The sequence below is a fragment of the Gasterosteus aculeatus genome, chromosome 8 (genome assembly GCF_964276395.1).
Source record: "Gasterosteus aculeatus chromosome 8, fGasAcu3.hap1.1, whole genome shotgun sequence".
NCBI classification, from domain to species: Eukaryota; Metazoa; Chordata; class Actinopteri; order Perciformes; family Gasterosteidae; genus Gasterosteus; species Gasterosteus aculeatus.
In genome coordinates this window covers 19,076,058-19,094,479 of record NC_135695.1, presented here as the reverse complement: position 1 = coordinate 19,094,479, position 18,422 = coordinate 19,076,058, and the positions used below count along the sequence as shown (strand labels likewise).

Here is an 18,422-nt window from a genome sequence, read left to right as displayed (position 1 = left end):
GAGTTCCCACTCGCGGTTCATCGATCGCTGATCCGTCAGCGGACTAAAGATGTGGCTTTGGCCAACAAGAGGTTAAACCATTCAAATGGGACCACTCGTCTCTCATTATCGGAATAGTGCAGTGCCGACAGACAAGCGTTCTTGGGACTGCCTATGAATGTTTACTACATTTGAGTAACTCAGTGAGATTCCATTTGGACAATTTGAATATACACAACAATGACCTCTGAAAGTTGTGCGTACCACTGAATCAAATGGTTTAAAACACTCCACTACTTCCCTTTCCACAGCAGTCGCCCAGGGCCGTGACTATAAACATGTACCTCCAACACTCGGCTTGATGACGCGCAAGAAGCGTTACTCATTTCCTTGCTTACGCCACAGTCGGGGCTACCGGTCCAGCCCAGTTCAGTCTGTCCTCAGACAAACCAGCAGAGGAACCAGCTGAGAGTCACATCTCATGCAGGAAGCCGTCAACACGCTGGGCTGTTGCACAACGCACCGACGGAAACACAATGAGAAATACTTCTACACAATTTTACAAGATAGCAAGACTAAATGAGCTCAGCCAACATTTCGCATTGGGCTAGCTTGGCATCGCGCGCCGCTACAATGGAGAGACTTTAGAATGCCACCACGAAGAGTTCAACTGTTCCCGCGGCGCACGCGTTAGCTGCTAGCTACAATCGACCGTTCATCAAAGGGATTTTCAGCCTCCTTTTGAGGAGCAAGTGGCTGCCAGAGTTGAGCCACTTTCTAGTCAAACTGTATCAATGTTGGAGTACTAAATACTACCAGCTGTGTTTAATTACACATCATTTACTGCAACACAACTTTTACATGGAAAGGAGTGTCATTGTGGAGCTCTCTTCCTCTTCCTTTTCCCAGCTCGCCGCCAATGTTGGGTGCCGGCCAGTGATTGATTTATGACGAGAAAGCCGGAGAGGTCGAGCTCCTCTAAAAGTCAGCCGAGACACACGGAACGCAATAAAAGCTCGAGCCTGGAGAGGTGACGGTGAGAGCAGCCAGCTAAACTAAACTCGCCACCGAGGCCAGAGTCCGTCTGAACACGAAGGAGTAACACAACATTGGATAAAGCTTGAATTTCACCCACAGGAGGCGGTTTGTCGCTTTGCATTTGGCTGCAAGACCGATAGATATTTCTTCACCCAAGGCGGAAAAAAACGGACACGCAAAAGCAAGTGAGAGGCCCAAAGCTTGTATTGAGCTTAATCCCTCATGTCACAAACAGACATGTGGCCACATTTCTTCAGAGCAAACACAAGAGGAATGATTCCCCCCCATCCCCCCTTAATTTGAGTTTGTGCACATGTGGCCTGTGTTAGCTTAAAAGCTCAATACATTTGCACCGTAATGCCGGCCTGTAATGGTTATCTTTGAATTTCAACTTCGCCGGCTGACTGAGGACAATCCCCTTTGCATTGTAACAAGATGTAACGCACATGCACCACACCTGCACGGCTGTGTATGAATGTCTGCAGGATGTGTCAGATGGATGCTTTGATTCATGCTCGTCATCTGTGATGGTGTGAAGATATTGTGACAGGGCCGCAAAACAAACGCTGCCGACGGTCACAGTAACGGCGTGTACGTGCCTGCGTGGCCCCCTTTTTTTGTCGCAGATGAAAGAGAAAGTGTTGTCATCAACAACGGTGTCTGTTCTGACATACAGAGCGGCCCAAAATAAAAAACAGTCCAAAGTGCTAAATTTGAGATCCTGCTCTGAACCTTCACCTCAAGTAAAGCCCAATCGGGTCAAACTGTGAGTCAGGGTTTTAACCGGTGATGCAGACGGTGAGCAATAATGGGTTGCAAGTCTGCAAGTCCAAACAAGAGGCAATCGTCAATAAAAAACAAAAAAACGGTTAATTTTCACTGCCAAACCTGACTCAAGCAATAAAAATCCTGGCGCAAATAATTTAATGATCCGAACATTTATCACTACAATGATTTGAATATAAATAATTGCAAGAGAACGTGCATTTAACTCGACTTTGAACGTGGAACAATGGTGCCAAAAAATCGTGGGCAGCATTCTAGTTCTCAGGGAACGCCCCGCTAATATCAACTCCCATCACACGTGTACCGTCATGCCTACTCATGGAGAAAATAACCACTTATTCTGAATCAAAAGGCACCACGAATGAGGGGGTAGAAATCAACCCGGCACAGGATAGATGGTTATAGAACTACTAAGTGCAAGAAGTTCTGTTGTTGTGCTTGGATTCATTAATCAAAAAGGTTTAAGTTTGGGATGCCACCCAAACTGAAAACAAGCCATCCTTTAGCCATCACCCAAGTGGCAGAGCGGGCTTCATCTCGAAAACAGAACTCAAGGCTCCGTATAGTCGTGAAGACTCAAATCTCTTGCAGGGGGGGGGGGACAAAGCAGCTTATTTATTTAGGTTTACAATGCTAAAGAGGAAGTGAAGGATCATTCGAATGCCTTCTTTGTCACAACAAACGCTCTTCCTACAACTAGTAGGCACAGCACTGTGAATCCGTCGCAGCCCAGAGGCTGGATGATAAGGCCCGATCCTGCTGGCCTGCCAGGTTTTCCCTGTCAAATATTTATAGAAGCTGAAACGTTAGATGGCCAACATCAGACCAGACCTCCAGCCAAGAGGCAGCAGAGACCTGCCCGTGAAAACAAACGCAAATAAAACAGTCAGTTCTGTGTCGAATCCACTGTTCGATAACTTTGTCGCACTTCTAAAAGCTGTCAAGTGAACGTGGGGGGGAAGAGAAGAAAGCAGATGGCCATTTTTCGCGTGAATACCGGGTACTTTTCCGAAATCACTCACCATTTTGTCATTAGATACTCAACCAGGGCGACGCTTACTTTTGAGTTAACAACCGGGGGAAAGGAATCGAGTAAATAAGAAGACAGGCTCGTTTTTATAAATCAACGGTAACGTTAGCAGTTGACGTGATGCGTGACCAGCTGCCGGCTAGTTTTAGCTAGCGAGGCTTTGCCAGATTTCTTTTTTTTTTTTTGACAGCTTAGGAGAAACTTTCTGGAAACATCTGTTCGAGTGCTCGAGGATTTCATTTCGAATTGTAGTCACGCGACTTCACGACAACGTGACGCCAAGTAAATTGAAAAAAATATATATTATATATTCACACACACAAAAAAAACAAAATGTCACAATTACGACAACACAACGAGTGGACTCCCGGGGCGCTCGGTGTCCAGTCGGAAGCGGACCGGGTGGCGTCACGGCGTCCAACGGTCTCTGTGGGGTGTAAACGTTAACTGTCGGCTCCGCAACGCCGAGCGCCTCACCGAACATCCCCGATAACAGCCGCCACATTCGTTTCTCCATTTTTTTTGGCTGTTTTTTTTGTGTGGTTGTTGTTGATGGCCAACCGGCCACTACAAAAAAAAAAAAAAAAAAGAGAGACGAACTATCCTGCCTCGAGCGGGTGTTACCGCGGCGGCGGAGACGGACTGACCTCGCGCTGGTCCGTCACCGCCGCACGGACAGACTTTCAGACGTTTAAAAAAAAAAAAACACACAAAAAAAAAAAACACCACAAGAAATGTCACCTCAACGACAAAACAGGGCCGTTTTTCTCTGCGCGGTTACCTTGGTGCTCTGAAAGCCTTCGAACGCCCGCAGCGCGCTGTCAGTGAGTTTAACGTGGAAGACGGAGACATTGCTGCCGTTGCTCACTCTTCCACAGGACAGTCCGTAGCACTGCTCCTCCTTCAGCGCCGCCATCTTGCTGCCGTTCCCACCGCTCGCACGGACGGACGCGCTCTGTCGTAAAAAGAAAAAAAAAAGAAAAAGAAAAACCCCGAGAAACTCCCCCGTTGCTTTTTCAATGAATATTCAAACCGACCGGCCGCAGATGATGAAGTCACCGGGCAGCAACGAAGCCCTATATAGTCACATGTGTTGATTCAAACCGCACCGCATTAGCACCGATTCACGCGTTGTTATCATGCGGGATTACGGCAAACTACCGTCGAGTAGTATTGTGGACTTTTACTTCTTAATCTGGTGCGACGCCTTAATCGTTTGTTTCTGACTGTGTTGTATTTTTATTTTATTAATTTATATGGTGTGGTGATTAAGAGGTCATTAACTTTTCGCAGCCTTACACGTAGGAAGTGGGAATTGAAACAAACAGGTCGTCACATCGCGTCAGAGAAACGTCAAACGTCTGAATGAAAAAAACAAAAGTGCCTTTCTGGAAAATCCAGAAAATGTGGGAATGTCCAGCTGTGATCAGATACGAAAGGAGACATGATAATGTTTTACTCTTCTGTTAAAAACAACACGATTATTTAATGTGTGTGCTGAAGGGACTGCATTGATTTAACATGCAGCCATTAACCATTAATCTGCATTTATATTTTTCACTCCTTTAGAGTCTTAAAGAGGCACCAATGCCACAGATTACCACGTGACACTTCAGCCATTCCAGAATCAGAAATAGTTTAAAAAAATTCCTGCATACCTTATCAGCAACACTTAACAAAAAGGACAACAAACAAACGTTGGCATGATGACGGACATATTTTATTGTGATGAGTACAAAATGAACAAACGCTGGTAACTTTCAGCTGTCGGACAACCATCTACTCTGAAGAAGCATTAACTGTAGGTGAGAAAACAACGGTGGAATAAACAAAATCATTTCCATAAATACTTGACAGGCAAAACATGTGGGGGACCAAACAAAACAAACGCAAACCCATTTACATACGCGGTACTCGAAGAGTCATCCTTCAACATTTGGTCTTATTAGTCAAAAAGTGAGGTATAATAGACAAATTTAATAATAAAAATAAACTCCTTCAGCATGACACGGAGCCACGTCACTGAGAAACTACTTACTTGTTTTAAATGTAATAAGTGCACCTCTGTTGACTAGAAATTTGTAATTTTACATATGAAAGAACAGTGCATCTATTTCAGCTGCTGCTTAAATATATGTATACACAGAGCAAATAGAATCCACCCCCACCGCCAGCAGCCATGTTAGCATAGTTTGTAGTATTTTATTATATTCCATTGTTTTGTGTTCACTGTAGGTTTGCTCCTCTACACACATTGAAACGAGGTGGATACAATTTCAGGAACACTTTTCACAATGACATCACAACCCTGAAGTGAGTCAGCACACAAACCGCTTCCACAATGGAAGTGTTGCATTACTGTTTGCATTGGTCTGTGAGTAGTCTTTACAAAGGGTGGCACACAGGCCAGTTACTATAATAATAAAGCATCTGCATTACATCATTCTACATATATGAGACATTGGACCTCAATTAAAACAGAAAAAGTGAAATCACTTATTTTCTCTTGGATAGGAATGATTGATTTTGCGGAACAATCTGAAGCTTCAAAACTAGAGCATAACAAAAGGACTGTATCACAATAGCTAATGTGGGAAAAGACATACGTGTAACTAGCTCGTATATGAATCAATAGTAAGTTACTTTAACCCTTTAGACTGCATGTTAACCTCAACTACCAAAGACCAGAACAATGGCAGCGAAGGAAAACAGTGTCTGGCAACATGACAAATGTGCATAAACCTACAAATTGAGAATGATAGAGACACAGCTCCCATCTGCGTCCGTTTTAAGATTTGTCAAGTATAGTTCTCAAACACAGCAGAGAAAGGTGAGGGACGGGGATGAGGCAACGCACCGACCAATCCACCACCTATCAATTTCTTGCAGCTATGACAACCGATAACGCTACACCTCCAATGGCTGCCGCTGTGGCGCCGAACAGCCATTTCCAGCTGAGGCCCTGGGGAAATGAAAAAGGAACAGAATCGAGTATGGTAGGGTGTTAAGTCAGTTGCTAAATAGCACGAGTGGGAAAAGTTCTACGAAACACATTTATCAGACTTAAAATATTGGTTTATGCCTGATGCTTCTTGTTCATTATCACACAAAGGCTCCTTTGATGTGTACGTTCATACATATATCACTTTAAGTAAAACTAAGTGTGTGTGCATCATGTGATAATTAATGGAAAGTCAACCTGTAACCCGGTAATTGTTTCGTCAGCGCGTGACTCTCACCCATGTGGGCGTGGCCTGGTGTTTCTGAGAGCCGCCGCTGCCGCCCGGGTTACCCAGCATCTTCTTGTACATGGCCTGCTCCGCTCCCCTCTGCTCAGAGTTCTTCTTCACCAGCTTGGAGAGCTCCGCGTGGATCGTCTGTAGGCGGGACGCCAAACAAACTGGGGTTGGAGAATCCAGTTTACCAACACAAACCGCCGCCGTCGCCCCTCCTCCTCTCCTCTACCAACCCAGATGCCCCGACATGACAGGAACCCTCCCGGCGGACTGCTTTGGCGTCCTGTTGGTGCATATTATCAGACAGAACTGCCAACATGCTACAGAGACTTCTACCGTTTAAAAAGCTTTTTAAAAGGTTGGGCGCAGTTCTCCGCAGTAATCCATCCGAGCCGCATTGCTTCACCTGCGGCAAACTTCACAGAGAACAATTAAGGCAAAAAGAACACGTACACACCCAACAATGAACTTAGTGTCTGCTGAAATATGCCATCATTGACTACCAGCACTGGCTCTAGGATATGCCAACAATAAAAGAGTAAACTCTACTCGAGCCTCACAGTCGGAGTAAAACTATATTCCAATATTTTCCCCTTGTTTTACAAAAAGGTAATAAGTTCACCTCTATTAGCAAGGACGTTTAAATTTAAAACATATAGGAAAGAACGTACAGTGCATCCACTGCAGCTGCTGCTTGATGTACGTATTAACAACATTTTTAGAAACATCCCATCATTGTGCTCAGGGGTCTGCCTCAGCGCTCACTCCACATCTGGCGCAGCAGGGCTGCAGAACATCACCTGAATCAAACTTCACGCAGAACAAAAGCATCAGCGAGCGGTTGTGACCAAACATCCTTTGGTCTAGTTCCAACACAATAGGACATCGTTCGTCGGCAGGTGAGCTTGTCGTTCAGTACCCGGCCTGTTTGAAACACTAGATCAGAGGATATTAATAATGACCTGAAAGGTTAAAAGCACCGCGCCAATAAAAGGGGATACACCGGAGGATATTTGTGGGGAGCCCGCAGGCTGTCCCGCCAGCTCAGAGCCGGTGGATACATCCAAAGAACATTGCTTGAGCCGCTAGCACCACTCTTTGTGCAATCAGCAACCCACCGAAAGGACAACAATGACACGACTTGTCCCCGGGGCCGAGGATTAAACAGGCTAAAAGAAACATGTAACACCTTGTCCTCGCGGCTGTCTAAACTGGAACTGCCAAGCCTGTTTGTCATGTCAAGTGAACAAACCACAGCGCAAATAAATCTCTGCGCGTCCATTTGAGCCGAAGACGCAGGGCGTGAACGGAGGACCGGTGGAATAACAAAGACAGCGTGTTGGGAGCTTGAAGCGCTGCGACGCCCGCTTCTGGTGAAGACCGCCTCATTGATTATAATGGGAGCGCTCTGGTATTGTCCCTGAAGCACACCCACTGTTCTTGCTGATAGAACAGGAGGTTATTTAGGGAGCCTTTTTCATTATAAAAGCACTGAGACTCACTAGTGTAAAGTAAAAACAGAGACATCGTTGCAGACGGTCACGCTGTTGCATTGACACGCAGGCTAAAGGGCCTGAGAGTTCATTCAATCGACAGCATGCATGGTTGATGTTTTTTCTAAGATATGAAAATATTACGTTCTATTCAAATGCCTACTGAAAACAGTGATCCAGTACAGTAAAAACAGTACATTATATTTCAAATGCACGTGCCGGAGAAAAAGCTTGATTGGCAGCACAGCCATGTGCTGTTTGACAGCTTGGTGTAGGACTCAAGTGGGGGATTCTGGGCACGACTACCGTGCTGCTGCAACTCACAGCGAATCCAAGAAGCCCACGCACTGAGCGGAGCTGGCGAATGGCCTTGTGTGGCCAGAGGAAGCTCGTGCACCCGACTGCAGGCGCAGTGGTCGGGTATTAGATATGGCAGGGGTTTAGGGTAACCCTATTTACAGCATCCCCATGAAAACAGATCCCCTGAAATGATGAATCAGCAGTCCACCCGACCTTGCGCTACAAATACGGTGATTTGATAAATTAGGCAATGACGCCATCTACTGGTCACGAGAGAGAACTGCAAAGAATCCAAAAAAAAGGTACCTTATTGCTTGGTTCCAACTTCAGCGCCTTCCTCAAAGTTTTAACGGCTTCTGTATATTCACCTTTCAAGGACAGTACCTTCAGTGAAAAAAAACCCAAAGGTTTAAGAAAACAATTCTTTAAAAACAAAGAGACAATGTAAAGGAAAGGACTGCGCACCTTGCCCATGCGGAAAAGGGCTTTTATGTTTTCTGGCTCGTGTTCCAATGCTGAGACACAAGATTTGAGTGCGGCGTCAAAGTGGTCCAGCTTGAGCTGAGAAGCAGCCATGTTGTTTAAACACTTCACTCTTACGCCCATCAGTTCATTTTCCTCCTCAGGACTAATGTCAACTGCACCAAAAGAAACCACAAAATGAACAAAGACGTAAGACACAGTAAAAAAGTATGTCCATCATTAGAATGATTATTTTTTACACATGTTGAGGACAAGCCCACCATTATTGGCATCCAACACCGTCTTACTCACTGGCCTCTATCTCACCTTTGGAACTAGACTCTGTTATCTGCAGGGCGATGCTGTACGAATTCACTGCAAAGGCGTAGTCGGCGCGCTGATAATGAACGTTGCCCCTCTCCCTCTTGAGGCTGGCCAGGGCGATTTTGTCTGCGGGGGGCAGCAGCTCCAGGTCTGGCGCGTCAATAGCTTCCAGCAGTTCCACTTCTAAGGATAGTTCAGAGTTGGAGGGAACCTCTGGCTCGAGACTGAAATTATGATGAAACACAGCCAAGAGTTATGGAGATAAGAGAGATCCAACGCTACATTACACATGGATTGTTTGTTTGATTACATTATTTAAAAAACAGTTAAGTTAATAAAGCCGCAAGAAGTTCCATTCCATCATGTTCCTACCTCCCCCGGACACCGTATGCATATTTTGCATCGGCCTGGACGAGGGCCTTTTCTCCCATTTCCATGAGTTGTACGGTCAGATCCAGAGCCTGGAAAGAAAAAAGAAAAATCCCATTCAGTAAAATAGGATACAACAGAACAGTACCTGCTGTAGGAAGGAGAAGGAAAAGGCAAATTATACATCACATGTTGTGAGAAGGTGAAATCACTCTATTCTGCCTTGTGAACGTTTACCTGGATGACATCTCCGTCTCCGAGAGTGAAAGAGAGGTCAGTCTGCTCCGCGACCAGCGTCCCGTCCTTCAGGTACGTTTTGAGATTAATCTTTACATTCTGTCCCTTCTGTGGCCGACTGTCTCGGCCTTCCCCCGCCTCCAGGACCTTTTTCTTCAGCTGGCCATTACCTGTAAACAAAAACCAAGTCGTGCCAGTTACGATATTGATCGCTGCCATTGTGGAGCCACCAGATCAGGGGCCTTGCTGCAGAAAAAACCACTATGGGCTCTCTGTTGCAGAGATGTTCCGCTACATCCTGACATGTGACCATGGAGCTGTTTGCATCATACCTAATACATCCATCCATTCGTCCATCGGACCCGCAGGGTCTGAATCAGAGTCGGTATTTTTCTTTTCAGACTCTTCGGAGTTGTTCCCCTTCCCACCTCCGGCATCTTCCAGAGGAGGAGGGTCGTCGTCAATGTCTTCTTCATCTAAAACCTCGAAGTCCTCGCCGCTGTCCAGCAGCGACGTTCGTCCGATTTTCTTGCCACTTTCGTGGCTGTCACAGGCGTTCATAACGTCTTGTTTTTCGGTCATTCGCGGACTACTACGAGGAAGGAGAACAATCAAAAACGTGCAACTTTATTGACTTCTGTAAACCACTTAGAATCCAAAGGTTACAACAGAACGAGTCCGTCTACCACCCAAAATGACCCAGCTCTTTATTAACTCACGTTAACTTATTTTCAACGAGGTGACAATTAATAGTCACCCGTAAAGTTATATTTTGATAAGCAGTAGCTAAGCTAGCCACACGCTTCCAGACGTTTCTGACAACTTCCTTCAGCTATCTCTACGAGCCGCTAGCAGGCTAACGCTAACACACGTTAGCATTAGCTGTAATCTTGCTAGCTAGCTAATGTTGGTGGACATTTAAGTGACTTGTTTATCTTGTCTTGCAACGAACCTCTGCCTACGTCGACTTCTGACCGAGCGTCAGCCTGAGCGACCCTTTTTTATCGTATTAAATGACTCCTCACCTTCGTTGTCTGTCTCTGCGGAGCCTTGTTTTGGTCCTGTTGACTCTCTCCTACACTTTACACCACGACGAAGTCAGTTCGCTGTTGGCATGCGCGAGTACCGTGGGACCCGTATGTGCTGCTGAACCCAACGTCAGACCGACTTCACCACGGATTCTCGCACGGCCTAACAAACTGCTTCCGGTTAACCTTGAGCTGCTGTACTTGTTTTCATGCATATTCATGTTCAATCTCATCGCTACACTGAGGACTGCATTTATAGTTTGTAATAAACCAACAATGTGTCCACTTATTTCCTAATCTAATATTGAAAGAAAATTATTCACGATGTTGGCTTATTCAATAGTGTCATAGCCAAAACCAATTCATTAATGCTATTTATAACTAGTGCAAATATATATTTCACAGGTTCTTTTCATAATTATGTTAGTAGAACCATTAGGAAATTATTTAAATAATTGCTTTTAGCCCACAAACATGGTGTAAGAGCCATTTTGCTATTGTTTTGTTTGTTAACCTCCCACCACTTGGGGGCGTAGGCAACTGTTTCAATTAGGCCCCAGGTCCATATAATCAGGATGATCTGCCAAAACCAACACCAACCGAGGTGCCTCTATTTATGATAGGCAAAAGGGTCCCTATACATGGCGTTATTATAGCTCCCGGATGTAAGCGGCAGGATTTAATAATTCTAATTCTGGTCTCTCGCTTAATTGGAGCCGTGATCAGGTGTGTGTAAATTCAAAATCATCTTTTGAAGAGGTGTGATTAAGGCAATAATGTGCAAAACATAAAGCAGATTAAATAAAAAGTATCTGATTTTATCTTGACTAACAACATTTTTTTTTTCAAATTTTCAAATTTTTCAAATTTTCTGGTGTTTTTGAAATTAACATAATCAAAACATTTTAGAAATGTTTACCTGACCTTTTCCTATAAAACTTCTTATTTTGAATTACACACCAGATAAAAGCTAAATGAGAGCTCAGAGGAAGAGATTCAAACAGCGAGGAAAAATCAAATGACATTTATTATTGATGCATCGTTTCTTTTTTGATAAGCAAATCATCTGTTTTTCTTTCAGTCTAAAGAAACTTTACAATATAAAGAAACATACAAAGAACATCTTTATTACCTACACAAGACACCTAAGTCCCTAAGACAAGATTCTGAACTACCCTACCATGAAAATACAAAGCAAACCCAAGAGACAGACTGCTTCATATCGAATACTGCCGTGTCATCAGAAAGGGTCGTGGATGGTACAGGAGCATCGTTTATATCCCCACCCCTCCCTGACTCGACGTGACCACCCCGCCTAACCAGCAACTCTTCCAAATGGTACAGTATTATACATCACAATAGAAGTACAGAGATGGCCAACGATCGATATACACAGAGGACGGAGAGAGGATCAGTGAGAGAGCTTCGATCTGTACAACGCCATAACAGGAGCCAATAGCAAAGGACACAGTTCATTTAAAATCAAGTCCTCTTAAGTATTTTTACCTTTTTAAAAGTTTTCTTAAATTGATAAAAATCCTTCATATTAAAAACTGCAATAGAGGTCACATGTTTTTTTGTTTTTTTTGGGAGAAGATGCCCTTTGGAAAAACGTGATTATTCAAAGCCAATAGTAACATTTGAACTGAAACACAAGGAGACGAGGGCAGAGTGAGGACGCCACAGCTTGTCTGCTTCTCTCTGTCCTGTCCTCTCTCTGTCCTGTCCTCCCCACCGTGGACGCCTTTAGAATACGGTCTGCTCATTACCGTGTTACTGCACGCTACACATTTGTAATGGGAATTTAGCCCCACGAGCCAAATAGTCAGCGCATCCTTTCTCTATGAAAAAAACATGGACAGTTTTATTTATAATTTACTTTCAGCTGTATTCATTGGTAGTGACTGACATATCAAAACATGTCAATGATATCAAAATGCATTATACAGTATTTACAAAAAAACGAAATTAAAGAGAAGGAAGGGGAGACGTTTGGGGGCCGAGGGGGTGAGGGATGGGAGGGAAGAGGGGAGGTGTGCGTCACTGTACACACAGATGCAGTGACGCGAGTGCTGCCGTGTGAGACACAACGTGTCCCTTTGAAAAACAGTGACGGAGAGTTGATCGGGCCGAGGGCACAGAACCAAACGAATGAAACAGCGCAGTACGGAACCACGCGTGCAGATTCTACGGGCTTTCATTTCCTCAGTTGAATAGACTTCAAATTAAATTGATCCGGTGAGAACAATCCACGTGGAAACAAATCCGTTACAAAAGCGTCCCGCTGCTGTTCTCCGCCTTTAGAGCGATGTGGCTGCGCGGCGCGTCGCTGCCGCATCCTCCCGATGCTCTGGGTCCATTTACCCCGTCCGCACGGGGATCTCCGAGTTCACCCCGAGCAAGAAAAGCCTGCTTCACGAGTGCGTCTGAGGTGCCAGAACCGTCTCCCGTTCCCCAAAAAACAGGAGACATTGGCAGAGGGATCGGAAAACAGTGCCACTTGGACGCCACAGTGAGGTGTGAAAACAAGGTGGTGGAAGGGAAGGAACCACAGACAACTTGTAAATAACAAATAATAAAACAACCACAATACAAGCTAAATATGTTGTATTTACAGACAAGTCCAGATCCATAAGAGGTGCTCTCGTGCTCCGCCTGCTGCTGAATGGAAAGCGTCACCTGAGAGCCGCTTCCAGGCAGGAAAACACAGAGACTGAGAGAAGGGCCGCTAATTAAGACAAGATACATAGACGTAGGATCACCAGCAGACACTTTGTACCAACAAAGAGAAAGTGTGTTAACTGTGTGGAGCGTTTTAGGCCGAGATAGTAAACTATTGGACGAGAGAGCCGATCATCCCGATCGCTGAGACTTTGAACATTTATGCAAACGGTGCCACGAACATTAAGATGGCAAATACTCTGAGCTGCAAGCCGAGCCGAGGCTTCCAGGAGACGCGCGTGTGTGTGAGAGAAGGACCGTGGCGAAGGACACGAAGAGACGAACGAAACGACCTAAAAATCATGTAAACAGGAAATCATTGTGCATTCTTCGAGTGTGTGCTTATTCTGCCGTTCATGCTGCTGCTGCTGAGATAAAATGTGCCCTTTACAGGAAATCATAACTACATTAGTAGAATGCTATCAATTCTGAAAATTATAACAATAATATTACAGTCAACAAAAAAAAATACAAACATTGAGTTCTTGCCCCAGAATAACATTCTCAATTCTTTTTTATTTTTATTTAATTTTTTGTTTTTTTTTTACCCATTCCTGACACAGGAGTTTTTGCCCTCATAATGGAGCGGTGGTGGATGCAGCGGGGCATCTCGTTCGGGGCTCGGATGCCAGTCACGAGGGCGGGAGGGGGGGGGGGTCGGGTCAGGGTTCGGGGGAGACGGGCTCAGAGCAGTTTCGGTCTCCCACTGTCCTCGGGGGCCCCGCGTCTGGGCCCGGCAGGCGAAGGAGAGGAAGCGGCGGAGAGGCCCTTCCTGTCGTTTCATGTTCTTAAACCCATTTTACAGGCGTTGGGGTGGGGGCCCTTGAGGGGAGTCCTGCTTTCCAGGTGCATCCCCAGGGGCTGTGTGGCACAGCACACCGTCCACGAGGAGGAGGAGGAGGAGGAAGAGGAGGAGGAAGGAGGGAAGGAAGGGGAAGACGAGGGTAATGCAAGACGCACCGGGGTGAACGGGAGGGGGAGATTGGGGAAAAGGGGAGATGAAAAAGAAATAAAATAAAAAATAAAATAAAAAAAATCACACACTCATCGTCATGTTGGGTGAATACTGTAAAAGAGAGAGAGAAAAAACAGAGGGAGGGAAGAAAAGATAAGCCAAATCTATATTGAACTTAATACCCTACCTAGTTCAAGATGAAAGCAATACCACTAACTCGACTAAATGCCGCGTCCAACAGCCTCTCGCAGCCTTTCACAGAACTGCTAACTTCTCTAAGTCAGTATTCCAGCAGCAAGCAAAGCAGCCCAAGGAGAAGATGTTAGGGAATCTCAGAACACAGTGAAGATACTGTAGCAAAGTGTCATTAGTGTCGTTATCACGATACGGCAATCTCTCCATGCATCAGAGAAAGCATATCATGTGCTTCTGTCTCATGCTTGTGTTTGTGCATGCTTCGTGTGTGTGTGTGTGTGTGTGCGTCGGGTAAAGCTGGGAAACCTGATCATAAAGGTCTGATTATTGGCTCCGTTTAGCCGTGACGACTGGTTTCAAGGTCAAAATAAACCCCCACGCCGGTTTCACAAGAATATTTTACACTGACCCGGAGGGAAGCTCGTGTTTTGTGGTTTGTCAGCATTGTTGTGGGCCGCGTACTGAGAAGGTCTCAGGGACTTGATCTAGCGCCGCGAGGACATCCGATGTGACGGGGAAGTGGGGACTGAGCTGAGAGCTCCACAAGGAGCCGCAGCTTCTCAGCTCCGGCCCACGCTTGACTTTTCCTTTTTTTTTTCTACTGTGAGGTCCGCCAAGACGGTCGAGAACTCACGAGCGAATATCAGGGACTGGCATTTGAAAAAGTCAAGTCGCAATGTCAATGTTTTTTCTCAAGATGAAAAGCATTTTAACTTAATTCTCAATATTTCACCCTTCTCAAAAGGGAACATTTCATCTTGAAATGCAAAACAAGAAATACATTTTTTCCCCCTCTTTATTCATGATCCTTATACTCTTAACACTGAAGAATTGGACAGCGTGTTGCAGCGTTGAATGTGGACGTCTATCTGAAGAGGGACTATTAGTCTATTTTTGTGAAACCAGCCACAGGTCACATTGCACAATCAGCACCCAGCATTTAAATTCCCTCACCCTGATTGCGTCTGAGGCCAGATGGAGCAATCACAATTGTGTTAAAATGTATTCAGATTTTTGTGATTGTGTAATTGAAACGTGATCCCGCTGTTTGATCAGAACAGGGGAGCTTTGTGCAGGTACGACATTAATCTAAAACAAGTGTGCCACTCTTTGCCTTTTTACAATTGAATGAGATGGTCTTGCAGTTTGTTCCCAGCTTACGTTGTCTGCGTTTGTACTCACACTTTCACTTTGGAATGGGTTTAAAAAGTTGCCCGCCATCTCGCCGTCGTCCCGCGGAGTGCCGGGAGGATTGTTCATGCCTGCCATGTTGTTGGGGGAATTCTGCAGCACGGATTGAAAAGCAAAACAGTAAGAACACAGCACGCTTTCAGACAGACAGACAGACAGACAGACAGACACTCAGTCAGTCTCACCTTTGGCAACCCATCCATGTCACCGGAGCCTGTGATCAGAAATGGAGAAAGCAGAAACCTGAATCACTCTGAGGTAACCGTCACGTGATCCTCAGCGTCCCCGCGGCTCTTTCAGCACCAGCTGAGGATATCCGGTGCGCGTGGAAACAACCTGCCCCCTCACAGCTAATGGCCTTTAATTGAGCTGTTTGTTTCAGATACAGATGAGCAACAGCTCGCCGCCTTCACTGATCACGTCTCGCCCCTCTGCAGGATCGATTGGCCCGCTCGCCCGCCCCGCTAATCTGCCTTAGCTGTGATCAATACCGAGGCGGGAGGAGAAGACTTCCTCCACCGGCCACCAGGGGGCAGACTGTCCCTTCTGAAGGCCTTTGTTCCCAGCGAGTAACAGGTTCCACTGGACGCGTGCTCAGGAGCTCGTAGCGAGTACTGAGCATTGTGTTTGGCTGCTCACCTAGTGATCCGTTCATATGATGCTGCTCCATGGCACCCATCCCCCCCATGGGCCCGTCGGGACCCGGCCCCATCGGGAACTAGAGAGCAAAGAACAAGGGTCGGTTATCTCGACGGGTAACATGAGTGTAGGACGTTCGTTGGAGGGCCTGTGTGCACAAACCACACACGCTCACATTCATTCACTCCGTTGACTTTGGTTTTTCCCCTAAAAATTCTTGCATCAAAACTTTTAAGCATGTAAATATCCAACCAAGTGACACTGAAATGTTTGATTTTTTTAGAACAAAAGATCAGAGGAAAACGGGAAGGCAAAAGGTGATGGAGTGATGGATGTACTCATCCCATGAACTCGCACATGTTGCCTCTGGAAACTCCCTCAAAACATCCAAACTAAATATCTATACAGGAGAACATCTCCCAACGAGGCGTCAAGCCGGGTTTGAGATCCGTGAGCAGACCCTACGGCGGCATGCACATTAACTGGCATTTCCATGGTAACAGCGAGCTCCACCAATCAGGGAGTTTGCTGTTACACTAGGATTGTGGGTAGTGTAGTACATTCCCGTTACATTACGAAGAAAACCTGCTTTTGTTTAAAAAGAGGTTGATATCGTAGCCTCACCACAAACAATCAAAGAAGAAGACATTACTTACATTAGGTCTGTTTCCACCAGGGCCAATGGGGTTCATCATTGTGTAGATGTTTTCACTCGAGTTTGTCGAATCTATGAAGTATAACAACAATTTTTCAGTACTGTAAAGCATCAAGGTGTTTTTCACTTTAATTCTGCCGTTTGTGCAATTCAGTCATTTGGAGCACGGGCGTGTTCTTATTTCTTATTTAAGTTTAATAAATAACTAACGAAGCCACTTAAATGTTTTTATGTGTCATGGGGCTGCAGATGCAAATTAGCCGAAGCTAATCTGGTACAGTGCATCAAATGGTGACATTTATGTTTGAACTGTACATGGTCCCTTTTAAATAACATAACTAAGTGCCAGTGCATAATGTCAGTGAATTTGCATGTCAATCAGTCCCGATAACCCAATTCCAGGAAGTTACAAGTTCCTTCATGGGCACCGCGACCGATACAAGCGGCGTCGCGCCTGGCGTGTCCTGAAACGATTCGGAGGGGCGAGGTGACCTCGTTCTGACACTGCGGGTACAAAGTTTGTGAGTGGAAGACTGAAAAAAGCAGCGACACCAGACTGAGAGACGGAGGAGGAGACGGATACAGTACGAGCAAAGTGGCGGAGAGATCCTGCCGGTTAGTGTCCCTGAATCGAGCTTGTGCTGTCGTGACTGGAGGAGATGGAGGGGGGGGGACCTTTTGTGTGGGCGGTGTGCATGTGTGTGTGTGTGTGTGTGTGCACATACAGTCTTGGCTTCTGCAGTGGAAATATATTTCCCTCCATAGTACGTGTGAGCGGGAGCATTTCGAAGAAAAGGGGGTTGCCCCGGCAACGTATCACAATAGAGGTGCGTGTATAAATAATAAATAGCGGACACAAAAAGAAGCTGTCCACAGGCCGACAGAAACAGAACATCCACAGGATACCAGACCGCAGGGTTTTGTTCGGCGGAGTGCGGGGTCAGAGGTCACGGCTCCACTTCCCTTTTACCCAGCCGTCCCATCTAACGACGCTGCAATCACTTACAAACCAACCTACCAACCTTTTCACTGCATGTGCCCGAGTTGCAGTATTTTAGTCGAGCAATATTTTTACGCTGACTAAATCCATTGCTAAATACCCAATTCCTCGCTGCCCGTCTCTCCCGAAGAGGGATGTGAATCTCACACAGCGATGGTTTGTCTTTAGACCTAAACGCTGGATAAAAGTAGAAACCACAACTCACCTCCGGGGCTCGGCATGATGGGAGTTCCTGGCGGGCCGCCTCCCCCTGGGGGGCCCTGAGGGGTGAAGAAGGAGAGAGCGAAAAGAGCAATGAGTGCCGGGCGTTCGAGACGGCAGCGCGGCCGTGACAGGTAATTTATGGCTCGTGGCGGAACGGGAGTCCGCGGCGGGACACTTACCGCGTAGTTGCCTGGAGATGAAGATGAGTAAGCTATCTGTGGAGAGAAGAGACAAGAGGTGAAATACAACACGGCGCCGGCTTATTGTGAACACGCTCCGTCACGTAGGAGACGGGCAGGCGTGAGAGAGTGTGACTCACCGAGTTGGAGTTGGGGTTCGGCCATGGACCTCTTCCACCCGGACCCCTGGAGACGCAGGCAGAAAGAGAGGAAGATGTTTAACGGAACCGTTGCCATTCGCCAACTTTCTTATACAATGTTTAATGTAAATAAAAAAAAAGCAGCAATTTCAAAGGATAAACATCCTCAATTGTATGTTGAAATTGGAAAAACTAGATAACTATTTTAGAACATTTAGCTTTTGGTAACATTATCTAAATTATCATTTTTATTGGGTTTAA

At 45.8% G+C, this 18,422-nt stretch overlaps 3 protein-coding genes across 9 annotated transcripts in view; all 3 read right to left on the bottom strand.

Annotated features, from left to right (window-relative positions):
* Positions 1-4,159, bottom strand: part of ell (elongation factor RNA polymerase II) — a 24,846-nt gene extending 20,687 nt beyond the window's left edge. Inside the window, exon 1 of the mRNA XM_040183815.2 lies at positions 3,615-4,159. Within this exon, the coding sequence (XP_040039749.2) occupies positions 3,615-3,749 (135 nt within the window). The 5' untranslated portion in view covers positions 3,750-4,159. The remainder of the gene's footprint in view (positions 1-3,614) is intronic.
* Positions 4,160-4,531: 372 nt separating this feature from the next.
* On the bottom strand, positions 4,532-10,517 carry fkbp8 (FKBP prolyl isomerase 8). 6 transcript variants are annotated; one of them, XR_013468660.1, is made up of 10 exons: positions 10,280-10,422; positions 9,587-9,846; positions 9,255-9,424; positions 9,021-9,109; positions 8,652-8,872; positions 8,328-8,500; positions 8,169-8,246; positions 6,303-6,879; positions 6,073-6,210; positions 4,532-5,795 (listed from the first exon to the last, which is right to left on the bottom strand). XR_013468660.1 is itself a non-coding variant. In XM_040183819.2 (9 exons), exons 2-9 carry the CDS (start codon positions 9,834-9,836, stop codon positions 5,709-5,711), a joined length of 1,206 nt encoding a protein of 401 aa, XP_040039753.1. In that variant the 5' UTR covers positions 9,837-9,846; positions 10,207-10,498; the 3' UTR covers positions 4,532-5,708. The 6 variants fall into 6 exon arrangements, 4 of the variants coding, with proteins under 4 accessions (XP_040039753.1, XP_040039751.1, XP_040039750.1 ...); XR_013468659.1 differs by having other exon boundaries at positions 6,073-6,879; XM_040183819.2 differs by lacking the exon at positions 6,303-6,879 and having other exon boundaries at positions 10,207-10,498.
* A 774-nt stretch (positions 10,518-11,291) lies between these two features.
* ssbp4 (single stranded DNA binding protein 4) overlaps positions 11,292-18,422 on the bottom strand; it is a 65,325-nt gene continuing 58,194 nt past the window's right edge. Inside the window, exons 10-17 of one of the 2 annotated variants that reach the window (XM_040184287.2) lie at positions 18,162-18,207; positions 18,022-18,057; positions 17,844-17,898; positions 16,640-16,710; positions 15,984-16,062; positions 15,530-15,558; positions 15,336-15,437; positions 11,292-14,069 (exon numbers count right to left, since the gene is read on the bottom strand). In XM_040184287.2, coding sequence (XP_040040221.1) covers positions 14,040-14,069; positions 15,336-15,437; positions 15,530-15,558; positions 15,984-16,062; positions 16,640-16,710; positions 17,844-17,898; positions 18,022-18,057; positions 18,162-18,207 — 448 coding nt within the window. In that variant the 3' untranslated portion in view covers positions 11,292-14,039. The remainder of the gene's footprint in view (positions 14,070-15,335; positions 15,438-15,529; positions 15,559-15,983; positions 16,063-16,639; positions 16,711-17,843; positions 17,899-18,021; positions 18,058-18,161; positions 18,208-18,422) is intronic. The other variant, XM_040184286.2, reaches the window with a different exon arrangement.

Bases quoted from the DNA above. Each gene is read 5' to 3' on its own strand.
- fkbp8 (XM_078108572.1), bottom strand. From the start codon at position 9,836: ATGACCGAAAAACAAGACGTTATGAACGCCTGTGACAGCCACGAAAGT. The intron at 8,501-8,651 runs GTGAGATAGAGG...CTTTTGGTGCAG, and splicing joins AACAGAGTCTAGTTCCAAAG to TTGACATTAGTCCTGAGGAG. The intron at 5,796-6,072 runs GTGAGAGTCACG...TCATTTCCCCAG, and splicing joins ACCAGGCCACGCCCACATGG to GGCCTCAGCTGGAAATGGCT.